The sequence below is a fragment of the Glycine max genome, chromosome 3 (assembly GCF_000004515.6).
Source record: "Glycine max cultivar Williams 82 chromosome 3, Glycine_max_v4.0, whole genome shotgun sequence".
Taxonomy (NCBI): Eukaryota; Viridiplantae; Streptophyta; class Magnoliopsida; order Fabales; family Fabaceae; genus Glycine; species Glycine max.
This window is the reverse complement of record NC_016090.4, coordinates 14,693,117-14,704,998: the sequence shown is the minus strand read 5'-3', so window position 1 is coordinate 14,704,998 and position 11,882 is coordinate 14,693,117. Positions and strand designations below refer to the sequence as shown.

Below are 11,882 nucleotides of genomic sequence, written 5' to 3'. Positions count from 1 at the left end.
TTATATTTTGCAGATGGCTTCTAGGAAAAGAAAGCCACCTTCTACACCCTCTCAAGTGTGATATGATAGATCAAGATTCACATCCCAGGAAGCTTGGGAGAGATACACAGACATTATTGTGCCTAGGAAATTCTACCTGAGAGAAATGTGGTGGTCTATGATGTAAGCTCCATTGGAGATTGTAGGCCTAGGATCTTCTTCATCAATGGATTCCTTTGCTTCTTGGAAGATAAATGGCAGCGGAATGGAGAAGGAAGAGAGAGAGGAGACGCCACTTCAAGGAGAAGATGAGTCTAGAAGAAGTTCACTACCATAGGAGGCCATGGATAAGAGCTTGGAGGAAGAAGGAGATGAATGAAAGGAGAGGGAGAGAAGAGCATGAAATTTTGTGCTCTAAAAGAGCTCTGAAATCTGAAGTTAATATTCAAATGATCAAAGTTAAAAAAATGCACACACATGACCTCTATTTATAGCCTAACTTTGGAGGGAAATTTGAATTTCAATTCAAATTTCACTTGAATTTGAAATTGAATTTGTGGAGCCAAACTTTGCAGCCAAAATTTCACTAATTATGATTAATGAATTTTAGTTATGGTTCAGCCCACTAATCCAAGATCAATTCCAAGATTCTCCACTAAGTGTGTTTAGGTGTCATGAGGTATGTAAAGCATGAAGGACATGCACAAAGTGTGACTATATGATGTGGCAATGAGGTGTAGTAAGCAAATGCTCACCTCCCCCTCTAAAATTTAATTGGATTGGGCTTCTACTAATTCAATTAAATTTATTTCCCAACACACATCAAATATTCACTTAGTGCATGTGAAATTACAAAACTACCCCTAATACAAAAACTAGTCTAGGTGCCTTAAAATACAAGGGCTGAAAAATCCTATATTTCTAGGGTACCCTACCTACATTATGGAGCCCTAAATACAAGGCCCAAAAGTAATGAAACCTTAATCTAATATTTACAAAGATATGTGGGCTCGTACTTAGCCCATGAGCCCGAAATCTACCCTAAGGCTCATAAGAACCCTAGGGCCTTCTCTTGCATCTTTGGCCCAATCTACTTGGAGTTTTCTATCCAATGCCCTTGTGGGGTAGGATTGCATCAGTCTACACCACAGAATTTGATGAATTCTTAGATGAGCTGGATAGAAGACACTGGAGGGAGGAGTTGACTGACTTTCAGGACGGCAACATCGATGTTGCCATTGTAAAAGAATTCTATGCAAACCTCTATGACCCCAAGGACAAATCACCTAAGCAGGTGAGGGTGAGAGGTCATCTGATTAAGTTTGATGAGGATACTCTTAACACATTTTTGAAGATCGTTGTTGTTGTGGAAGAGGGGGAAACACTTTGTGCTTACTCTAGATTCACACTCCTGAGGCTTGATCCTCAGGAGTTAGCTGCTAAGCTTTGTATCCCAATGAGGGGATTCGAGCTTAATGTTGATAGTTATCCAGTGAATATTTTGAGGAAGAACATGACCACTCTTGCTCAAACTTGGAGCGTTCTTTCCTTTTCAAACCTTATTCCCACTTCCCACACTTTTGATGTCACTCTTGACAGAGCCAGACTCATTTATGGCATCATCATGAAGATGGACATGAATGTGGGGTACTTCATCTCCCACCAGATCTCCCTCATAGCACAGCATGACACATCCAGACTAGGATTCCCTACCTTGATCACAGCTTTATGTAAGGCTAAGGAGTTCAGTCAGATTTGAGGTCCCTAGAGAGCCTGAGTCCTACCATTAATCTGGCATATATTAAGAACAAATGTTGGAATCTTGATGATCCAACAATAAATTTCAGAGGACCCAGGAAGGCCAAGGGTAAGAGATCTGAGGCCCTTTCCACTTCAGCACCATCATAGGCACCAACACCTTCTTCTTCTCCAGTACCCCCCTTTTCATCCACTCAGATTCCAGCTATTCCTCCAATACCCCTACAGATGCCACTCCCAGCTCCATTATCTGCAGGACCATCAGACTTTTCATTCACACCGCAGATGCTTCACTCCATGATGCAAAGTTTGCACCGAGGGCAGTCCATCATCATGAAGAGCCTTCAGGGCTTGGGCTTGCCCTCCATTATGAGCATGGAGGAGTTTGAGGCTCAGGTGGCTTGGCCAGGAGACCGGTCTTCTTCTTCTGGAGGGGGTGGGGCCTCTGCAGCCCAGGAGCCTGTGATTAAGGAGCCACCAGCACCAGCACCAGGCACAACAAAGGATGAGGATGAGCTCACTCCTCTTGAACCTTCTTATTTTGATGTAGCTTTACATATGGTTCAGGAGGAGGAGACTACTCCAAATCAGACCCCACAACCATCTCCAGCCCTCACACTTATTCCTAAGGATGTTGTACCAGTTGCGAAGCCTGAGTAGCTTATACAGGATTCATTAGCAGCTCCAACACTGGATTTGAATGAAGACCAACCATAGGAGGAGCAGGACATTTAAATTTTTGCATTCTGAACACTTTAGTTTATTTTTAGTTATTTTATGATTTATGTCATTTAAATTTCAGATTTTATGTTTCAGTTCTTTAAATTTCAGCATTTGAATTTCAGTAGTGTAGTTGTTTGTTTGCTTGTACAAAAAGCTTGATTGAACAGTGAATTGGTTGAACTTTGTATGCAGTGGCTTGTTTGGTATGAAATGAGTGTTTGAAAATTATTTGATTGAGCAAATGGATGAATTGAATGGATTGGGATGATTAGATGATTGTTTTGATCAAGTTGCAGTCATTAGAAGAGAATGAGCATGTGATTGGAAGTATGTCTGAAAATGTTAGTTGGTTGTCAAATTGATTGTGAAGGAATGCATTAATCGTATCCCGGTAAGAGTGTGATCTTTAAATTTTGAGAGAAACGACTATCATTTAGTACTGATTTTTGCGTGAATCTCTGAAGTATGGACTGGATACATGAATTTGAGGATGATGAAGGCCATGTTTGATTATGAATAGCCACTTAGCCAAAAAGCTAACCATATGTTTGAATGAATTATCCCTTGCACCCAGTTTGAGCTGAATGAATTTATTGATTGATTGAACCTGGAGCCTATTCAGTTGTATCTTCTGCTACCTTATTTTAGGTTGTAGGAGAGCATCATCCACAGAAGTTGGGTTTAAAGAAAATTTGTCCCAAATTTGGGGGAGGCGCTGGGTAAGAATGGAAATGGTCAAAGTAAACAGCATACACACTATTTCTGTACATACACATAATATCTTTGTATATATTATGTTAAAAAAAATTGTAAGTACAATTGAAATTAATAAATGTGTATGTTGCAAAATAATGGAAGCTAAGTGCCTAAATAAAGGGCGAGTATAGGGTAGGAATGATTGCAAAAGGTAAAGGTTATTCTATGGATTAATGCTCTCCTAGAACCTAAGCTTTTGAATCCTAGAAAAACCATGAATTATTGGCAGCCTAACCCCATTACAAGCCTAGAAAGTCCTTCGGATTCATTTTTTGTGTTCATTGTTGTATGATATGAGATGAAATGCAAATGTTGGAACTTGTGTTGGTTGTTTATGATGGAATAAGCCTAAACACTTGAGCATGAGTGAAACAATGACTGTGAGGTTTTGGTTGATGATCCTTCCTTGATTTTTGTCATGCTTACTAGCTTATTTCAACTGTGACTCTAATGTTTATGCTCCTATCTTTGAAAAGTTGCATGCTTGTGAGAAGTAATTGATTTAACTATTCCATGATATTCAGTTCATATGGTTGAATTCCTTTATGAATTAGACACCATTTTCTTTTGATTGACCACTGTCTTTATCACTTGAGGACAAGTGAGATGTTCTTTCTTTGCTTGAGGACAAGCAAAACTGTAAATTTGGGGGAGTTTGTTAGTCACCTTATACGACTAACTTTTGTATAGAAATCATTTTCCAAAACTTGTATAGTTCCCCAATTTATGGTTATTTTGGAGTAATATTGTAAATAAATCTTGTTTTATGGTTAAAGCTATCTCCAGAACATTTCCATTGGATTTAATGATGAAATTTTCCCATTTTCAGGTGAAAAAGAGGCTAAGTTTTGAAGTCCAAAAAGTAGCAGTTGGGCTAAGCGCGCATCCACCGCTAAGCGTAGCTTCGGCGCGCTTAGCGCGAAGGAGAATTTGGCAGAGCATCAACATCAAGGCCACACGCTAAGAACGAGATCAATGTGCTAAGTGTGGCAGGTGTCTTTAGCCAGGCTCAGCGTAAGACTAGCGCTAAGCCCAAACCCACTTACTCGCACTAAGCGCGATGGTGGCGCTAAGCGCATCGTCGTGATTTCACAGCCAATTTAAAGCCTGTTCTGTGCAGAATTAGGGTATACACTTTGGACATTGTTTTGCTCAGATGTGTGCACACTATTCCAGAGTGCCTATTTCGGGAAAAGAGCCCTAGAAGCAGCAAGAGGAGCAACTTGTGCATTGAAGTCTGGGTTTTGTAATTTGATAGAGATTAGTTCGTTGGAGAGTGAGTGTGAGATGCTGAGAAGAGGAGGAGGAATCCTTCTTGTGTAACGAACTATAATTCTCTGCTTTTAATCTCATTTATTGTTAGGGTTTCTTTGTAATGCCTGGCTAAACACCCTGGTTGGGGATTTCTAATGAACAACTGATGTAAATACTTAATATCTATTTGATTATGTTTTTTGTGTTCAATGATTCCTTCAATGCTTAATGTTTGTATGCTTTTGGTCTGATCATCCATTTGTATGCATAGTTAGGTGACTATAGCATTGGGAAATGTATTGTTGCCTTAGAATTTGATTGAAGCAGGATCGAAGCTTAGTCTTACAAGAGGGATCTGTGGATTAAGTTTTGGTTTTAATTATGTTGTTACAATAATGTTGTTTAGTCTAGGCCTAGTCTTACAAGAAGAATCTGCGGATGAAGCTTAGGCTAAATTAGGCTAAACTTTCGTAAGCTGCTTGAGCTAAGTCTAGTCTTACAAGAGGGATCTGCGGATGAAACTCAGTTTAAGTTAGTCTAAACCTAAGAGGGCCGTCTAAATTGGGGCCTAGTCCAACAAGAGGGATCTGAGGATGAAGCTTGGATTGATTTGGTCTAACGAGGGATCGAGGTTTAGTAATTTAGGCTATAGCATAGAATACAAGAGCATGATTGATTAGAGAAATATATTTATATGCATCAACTTGTTTGTTAGAAAGACCCAACATTTCTACCTACTACTATTACTTTTACTTACCTTGCATTTTATAGTTTTTAGCATAAAGGTTTAGTTTAAATTTTGTTTGAAATTATCAATCATACATGTTCTCTCAAAAATGCTTCATTTCTGAACTTAACTCAGGCTAACATTTGTTCCCTGTGTTCGATACTCAGATTCATCCGCTTTAATTTTTAAATACTTGACGATCCGGTGCGCTTTCCGGTAAACCGGATTTCCCTTGCATATAATTGTATGAAGAGAAAGTGGAACAAAAAGTAACCGCAGGGGAAATCCAACAAACACCCACTTAATAAATGAAATAACACTATGCACAAACCAAATAACTTAGCATGTCAAAACTTGTGTACGTGAGTACCTTATGAAGAGGCCAGCTAGCTTGTGACAGCTAATAAGCCAGAATTGAAGAAATTTTTGCATATATAATTCAAGAAATTTTGTGTAAGAAGTGTATGTTGTGTGAATAAAGCTTCAAATAAGGTAATAAGGTTCACAATCAAGCTTCATATGGTTAACTACTTCAAATAAGGTAATAAGGTTCACAATCAATGGCCACTCATACTTCAACCTAGTTTTAATCATGAATGTGGATGGAGCTACTGATGTCAATTCAGTGTCCATCAAAGGGTCCAAAACTAGCTGGCAACCCATGTTAAGGAATTTGGGGCAAAATTGGCAGAGAAAATCATACCTGTGATGATAGAACTATGACAAGCTTCAATGTGGCACCAGCCAATTAGAAATTTAAAGTGAGGGCACCTGTCAGTTATGTGAGAGCGACCGTGATCAACACAATCGTAGAAATTACTACCTAATACTATAATTTAAAGTGCTTTCTTGTAGTAGTGGTTTACGCAGCATGACTACCTATGGAGTGTACTATTATTAGCAGTTTCTATTCTCTCTAGCTAGCTTCATGTATGGTCAATGCTATATATCAATAGTAGGCATCAAGATATTTATATTCGTGCTTCCTATTATACTAAAGAGGGCTTGCAAAAGTTGGGTCCAAGATTCGAATTACATACCCTAGAAACCCCAAATAAATCAATCCCTAGAAAGCAAGCTATAAACATGCACAAAATCTACAGGCTCAGCAACACAATACCTAAGACAAAGTCGCGGAAAGTACCTAAAACAGAGTCGCCAAAAGTCGTGAAAGGTTGCAGAGATAGAAAGATACAATCGTAATGAAGAACCTTAGACGACAAAAAAGAGAATGAGAGCTAGGGCTCACATTCTAATATTTTTAAATAGGTAAGCCCAACATCGGTTTTCAATATAAAACCGATGTTAATCAAATGATGTTAACGTTAACATCGATTTTCTAAAAAAAACGATGTTAACTTATCATACGTTAACATCGGTTTTCTGAAAAATCGATGTTAATGAACTGAAGTTAACATCGATTAACTAAGTAATGTTAACATCGATTTTTCAAGAACCGATGTTAACTTTAGTTCATTAACATCGATTTTTCAGAAAACCGATGTTAACATATAAATGTTATTTACAATTATACCACCGCGTTTATGTTCACATCGGTTTTGGCAACAACCGATGTTAATCTGACGATGTTAAATCTATATTTTCTAGTAATGGTGTTTGGTTTGGAGTAGTTATGACATAGGTGACCTTTTGGAAATTTTTCCAGAAAGCGTGTGAGTGAGAACAAAGCACGCTGAAAAGTCTCATGTTACTTTATAGGAATATTCATTGATCCTAAAAGTAGTCGAAACAGATTGTCAAGGTCTCGGAAAGAGCTACCTACGAAAGGTTTTGACCGATGGAGGGTTCTGACCAACGAGAAGTTGAGTGAAGTGTCACCATGTGAAGTGTTATAGTGTGAGAGTCGTCGAGAAATCGACAATCAGGGGTGTTACAATCTCAACGAAAGAGATTGAAATTAGTGTCCTAGATTTTAGAGACAACGGGAGCGCCAATGAAATAAATTGAGAGAAAGGGAGAAAATCAAAGAGAATTTAGAAAGGGTATAAAGATACACTTTTAGAATCTCTTAGTATTAGTTATGTTGTGTGTTACTATGTTGGGTGATTACAAAATATATATTTATAGTGTTTGCTAATGTGACGTTATCAATCACGTGGTTTATTACTAGTATTTGCATTAAATATCATATTCTAAAGGTTACATCAAACTTATCCTAAGTCAATTATATTGTTAGCAAGACGCTTCTTGGTTCACCTAGATGTTCAAATTTGTATTCAACTTATGATCTTTAAGTCGCTCATCATGTACTAGGATGTGCATCACATGCTTGTGACGTGTGGAGTTAATGTTTAATGCGAAATAACTTTCAATTTAAAAAAATGAAGTCAAAATAAGTATATTATGTTCACAAAACTTAAACTTATTTCAAGATTAATACAATATCGTATTTTACGATTTTCAACTATTGAGATGCAACAAATAAAAAAGTCAAATGTGATTTCATATTTTAAAATGAGCTACAATAAAATAAAATAAATTGATTTGATATTTATAAAAAATAATAAAAATCAATAATTTTTTAAATACAATGCCAACTTAAAATATTTTTCTTTATAATTTTTTAAATAAATATAATAATTTCTTAAATAGCCCACAACAATATATATATTAAAATTACATATATTAAAATTACATAAGAATATAAAACATTAAAAGCTTGAATGGGCCCACGGCGGTTGCTACTCCTGCTGATCTGAAATTCATCTTCCGCAATAATCTTCGAACAAAATACTCGTTCTACCATTATATTTGTCTGAAATTCCAACTCCTTGAAGGTTCATCATGACCGGGGCCGGATTCACCATTGAATCAAATGGAGTCAATTTTTTTTACATAAATATTTAAATATCTAACTTTTAATAAACAATAAATTTAACAAATATATTTATTGTTAATTTTATGTATAAAATTAGAATTTACTACTAAAAATTATTAATTAAATATCAACTCAAAATCTATTTTTATATATTTTCCTTTATTATTTTTTTTCTTTTATATGTATAAATAAATAAATAAAAAGTCCTAAGAAAGTCAAGACCCTACTTGTTTCCCTAGTTATATATATATATATATATATAAAGAGTCCTAAGAGAGAGGGACCCAAGACCCCGCCTTCTCTCCTTGGATCGTAGGGGTGGGAATAGGTCAGGCCGATTTACGGGAGCCTACGCCCTGTCCTACATAAAGTCTGACCTGAACTGACCTATTTAATTAAAAGGTTAGGCTCGGACTTTTTTAAAAGCCTATTAAATTAAATAAATCAGGCTTAGGCTTGTTAAAAAGCAAGTAGACTTGATTACAGATTACTCCTCCATAACTTTCATTCCTATAATCAAGTAAGATTTTAATTACAATTTAGGCTTAGGTGTTTTTATTGGCTTTCCTATTCTGGTTAACGTTTCCTTTTTCATTAACTTTCCTATTTTTCTACCCCAAAGCAAACAAATATAAAAAGACTTTTAAAAAGGCTATCAAGTCAGACTAGGCTTTTAAAAAGGTCAGGCCGAGCCAAAATAAAAGCCTTTGATAGACTATAGGCCAGGCTCAGGCCTAAAAAATTCATCGTAGGTTAGGCTTAGACCTTTTAAAGCCTGGTCTGGTCTGGCCTATTCCTATCCCTATTGGATCGTTCCTAATCATAATAGAATACCTTCTTTAAGAAGAACAATTAGGCATCCAATTTTTTAAAATATCAAATCCATATCTATCATTTTTTTATCACTCTTTTTAACACATCATATTATCAACAATATTTGTATTTTCTTTTTTTATCTCCTTTTCACTAAGAGTCGATTTGATAGAGGGAAAGAGAATAAAATAAAATAAAATTGAAAAAAAATATTTAAATTAAAGTAGTATATTAAAGGTATGGGAACCATACATATTTTATAATAAAAAAATATTCTTTTTTCACCTATTTCTTGGCAACCAAAACCCCTCCTTAAGTGTCCAAATCTTATTTCCCCTTTAAAAATATTCTAATTGCCATCATCAGATAATAAGGCTTTTAACGTGGTCTAATGGTCTAAATGACCAAAGGTACTTTGGTACATTTGCTCAATCATATCATTCAATAATTGCGCATGGGAACCAACTTTGCAAGGGAATTGAAACGTTTCAATTCCGTTAACGGAAAATAACGTCTTAGAAACGTCACCATAGTATGATAGAGATTTGAAAATGTTGTATGCTTACTAAAGAATCATTTTGAGAACAGATAAGATATACCAAATGCCGTTGACGTAACTTACATCCTTAACGAACCAAAAAAAAAAAAACATCCACTGCTTTTCTCCTGTTACCATACCCTTCTAAGACTAAAACACAAGAACACAACTTGGACATTCGTTTATTTCACTCTATGCTAACTTCTAAACACAAAATTGTTCTTACCACTCATAAGTAGCACCAATTTGTCAGCACTAACTAGTAATTATAAAAAAATTAAAAAAATAAATCAAATCAATCAAAAGGGGCTCCAAAATCCTTGCCTATTATCATTTCCATGCATCATTTTCCCTTGCTCTAAATTTTAAACTTCATCCACAGCTATAACTATGTCCCTGCCAACACCTTCTCTCACAATAAAATATGCAACTCAACCCCACCAACACCTCCACAATGGCCGCCTCCGCCTTCTCTAAGTCGGAGTAATGCAGCGTCTGCAGCAGCAGCGCCGTTGTCTTCGTCTCAAACCTCGCCGTCTCCATGCTCCTCTCCGCCTGCCACCGCACCGTGTCGTGTGCCACCGGCGACAGCCACTCCAACATCTTCTCCACCGCGTCCCGCCACCCCTCTGCCAGCGCCTCCCCCTCCTCCTCCCTCCTCCACCGCCCCCTCAGCTTCGCCGCCACCTTTTGTCTCACCCTCTCCGGCAACATCTCGTAAAACCTCTCCCGCGCGTCCTCCGCCACCGTTGCCGGCGCGTGCAGCAACCGTTCCGCCGCCAAAACCACCTCCGCATACCTCGCTGCAAGCCCCGCCCCGCCCACCGTCGACGGCGGCGCCAGCCTCAAAACCCTATTATTAACATTACTCATTGGCCTATCAACTTCACGGTTCAAGAACCGTATCACACCGGTTTTGTTGTTATTACTAGCCTTCGGAATTGGACCGGATCTTGTGACACGCTTCTGAAGTGATTCCTCGTAGAGACAATAATTTTTCTTGTACAACTCGCGGTGTTCCAAGAGGCAACAGCAATTGTTGTTGATGTTGTTGTCATCATTGATTTCATAGCAGTTGCAATTAGAAATGTAGCCTCCAAAAACGGAACATATTCTAGCGTAGACAATGCAAACCACCTTAGCCATGATCCCAACGGTTTTGTCCAATGTTTGGCTCCATAGTGAAACTTCCTTGTAATGCTGTACTTGTTTTCTTTGATACGCTATCTGCTCGTTCAAGTATTCCATGTTGTTTTGTTTTGCGTTGTAGTTGTTGTTATAATTAATGGGTCTCATAACTGTCTTCAATCTTTGTTTCTTCTTCTCGGAAGTCTCGTGTTCCGCCATGCAATGCATGGCAGAATGAAGACTTTTGGTTGAAGAGACAAGCTTCTCAATTTTGGAGATAATCTTCGGGGTGTTGCGAGTACCGTAACTCAGCTTTCGAAGGTCGATGAGGCCAAGCTTGAGGTCGGCGTAGACAAGGTCGAAGCTGCTGAGGCTCGGATCGGAGCATTTCCGGCCGAGCCGCGAGACAGTGTCGGCTGCCGTGTCAAGCTCCTCAAGGCGCTCTGCTGCGGCGAGGTTGAGAAGGAAGCATTCATGTTGGGAATTCAAGTATGTTACCCCTTTGGATTTGATCACCTCTTTGCGAAGCTTGATGATTTCCTCGTCCGAGAGGGAGTGGTAGAGGGAAATGAGGTGGCTCATGGTTTTTCCGGCCTCGAAGGCAAGGATGCCAAGGGTGTTAGCCCCCGGGACCACCGTCTTCTGACGCCATGCCATGGTGGCAACTACCATGATCACAAGGTTTCTTTAACTTGCTAAAGTTGCTTTGTTTTATTTGTTTCTCTTTTCCCTCTTTATATCACTAGCATTCACTGTTTCTCTTATGTATATGTCTTTATGACTATTGACTAATTGGGAATGCACTTTGGATTTTTCAAGGTTGAGAACTTTGGAAGAAAAGGGTTAGTTTATATAGGGTGTGATCTAATGTTTTGAATATTGAATATTCCATAGGACGCGTTTGGACATTGGGAAGTGGGAAGGATTCATTAGTATAATTAATTAATGAATTAAAGACGTTTTTGGATATGATTGATCCTTTTGATCGTGCTTACTACCGCCAAATGCGATATTATGATATTGCAGTTTGTTCTTTGTCCCGAAGTCAATTTTTCCGTCACACAACACACATATTCTATCTGGGTTTATTTTTCTCTTCTTTTTTCGCTGTTGTTTAATATAGAATGGGTAAGGGAGGTGGAAATTGAAAAACAGTTTTATTTTTTTATTTGTTAATATGGTTCAATCATAAGATTATGTACACATTACAGATAGTGAAGTGTATACGCGTTAAGTGATTTCATTCATGTACATCTAGTGTTAGAGTCACGTAACATAAGAGACCAAGTTGGTCGTAGATATACTTGAACTGAAAGTTGAAGGTAGAAATGTTTTTTTAATGAAAAAATATATTGGTTATGTTGTGG

General features: G+C 37.8%; 1 protein-coding gene across 1 annotated transcript; it reads right to left on the bottom strand.

Annotated features, from left to right (window-relative positions):
* Positions 1-9,425: 9,425 nt before the first annotated feature.
* Positions 9,426-11,479, bottom strand: LOC102667149 (protein PSK SIMULATOR 3). Its single transcript, XM_006576488.4, has one exon. The coding sequence runs from the start codon at positions 11,185-11,187 to the stop codon at positions 9,760-9,762; it is 1,428 nt and encodes a 475-aa protein (XP_006576551.2). The 5' UTR covers positions 11,188-11,479; the 3' UTR covers positions 9,426-9,759.
* Between the last annotated feature and the right edge of the window lie 403 nt (positions 11,480-11,882).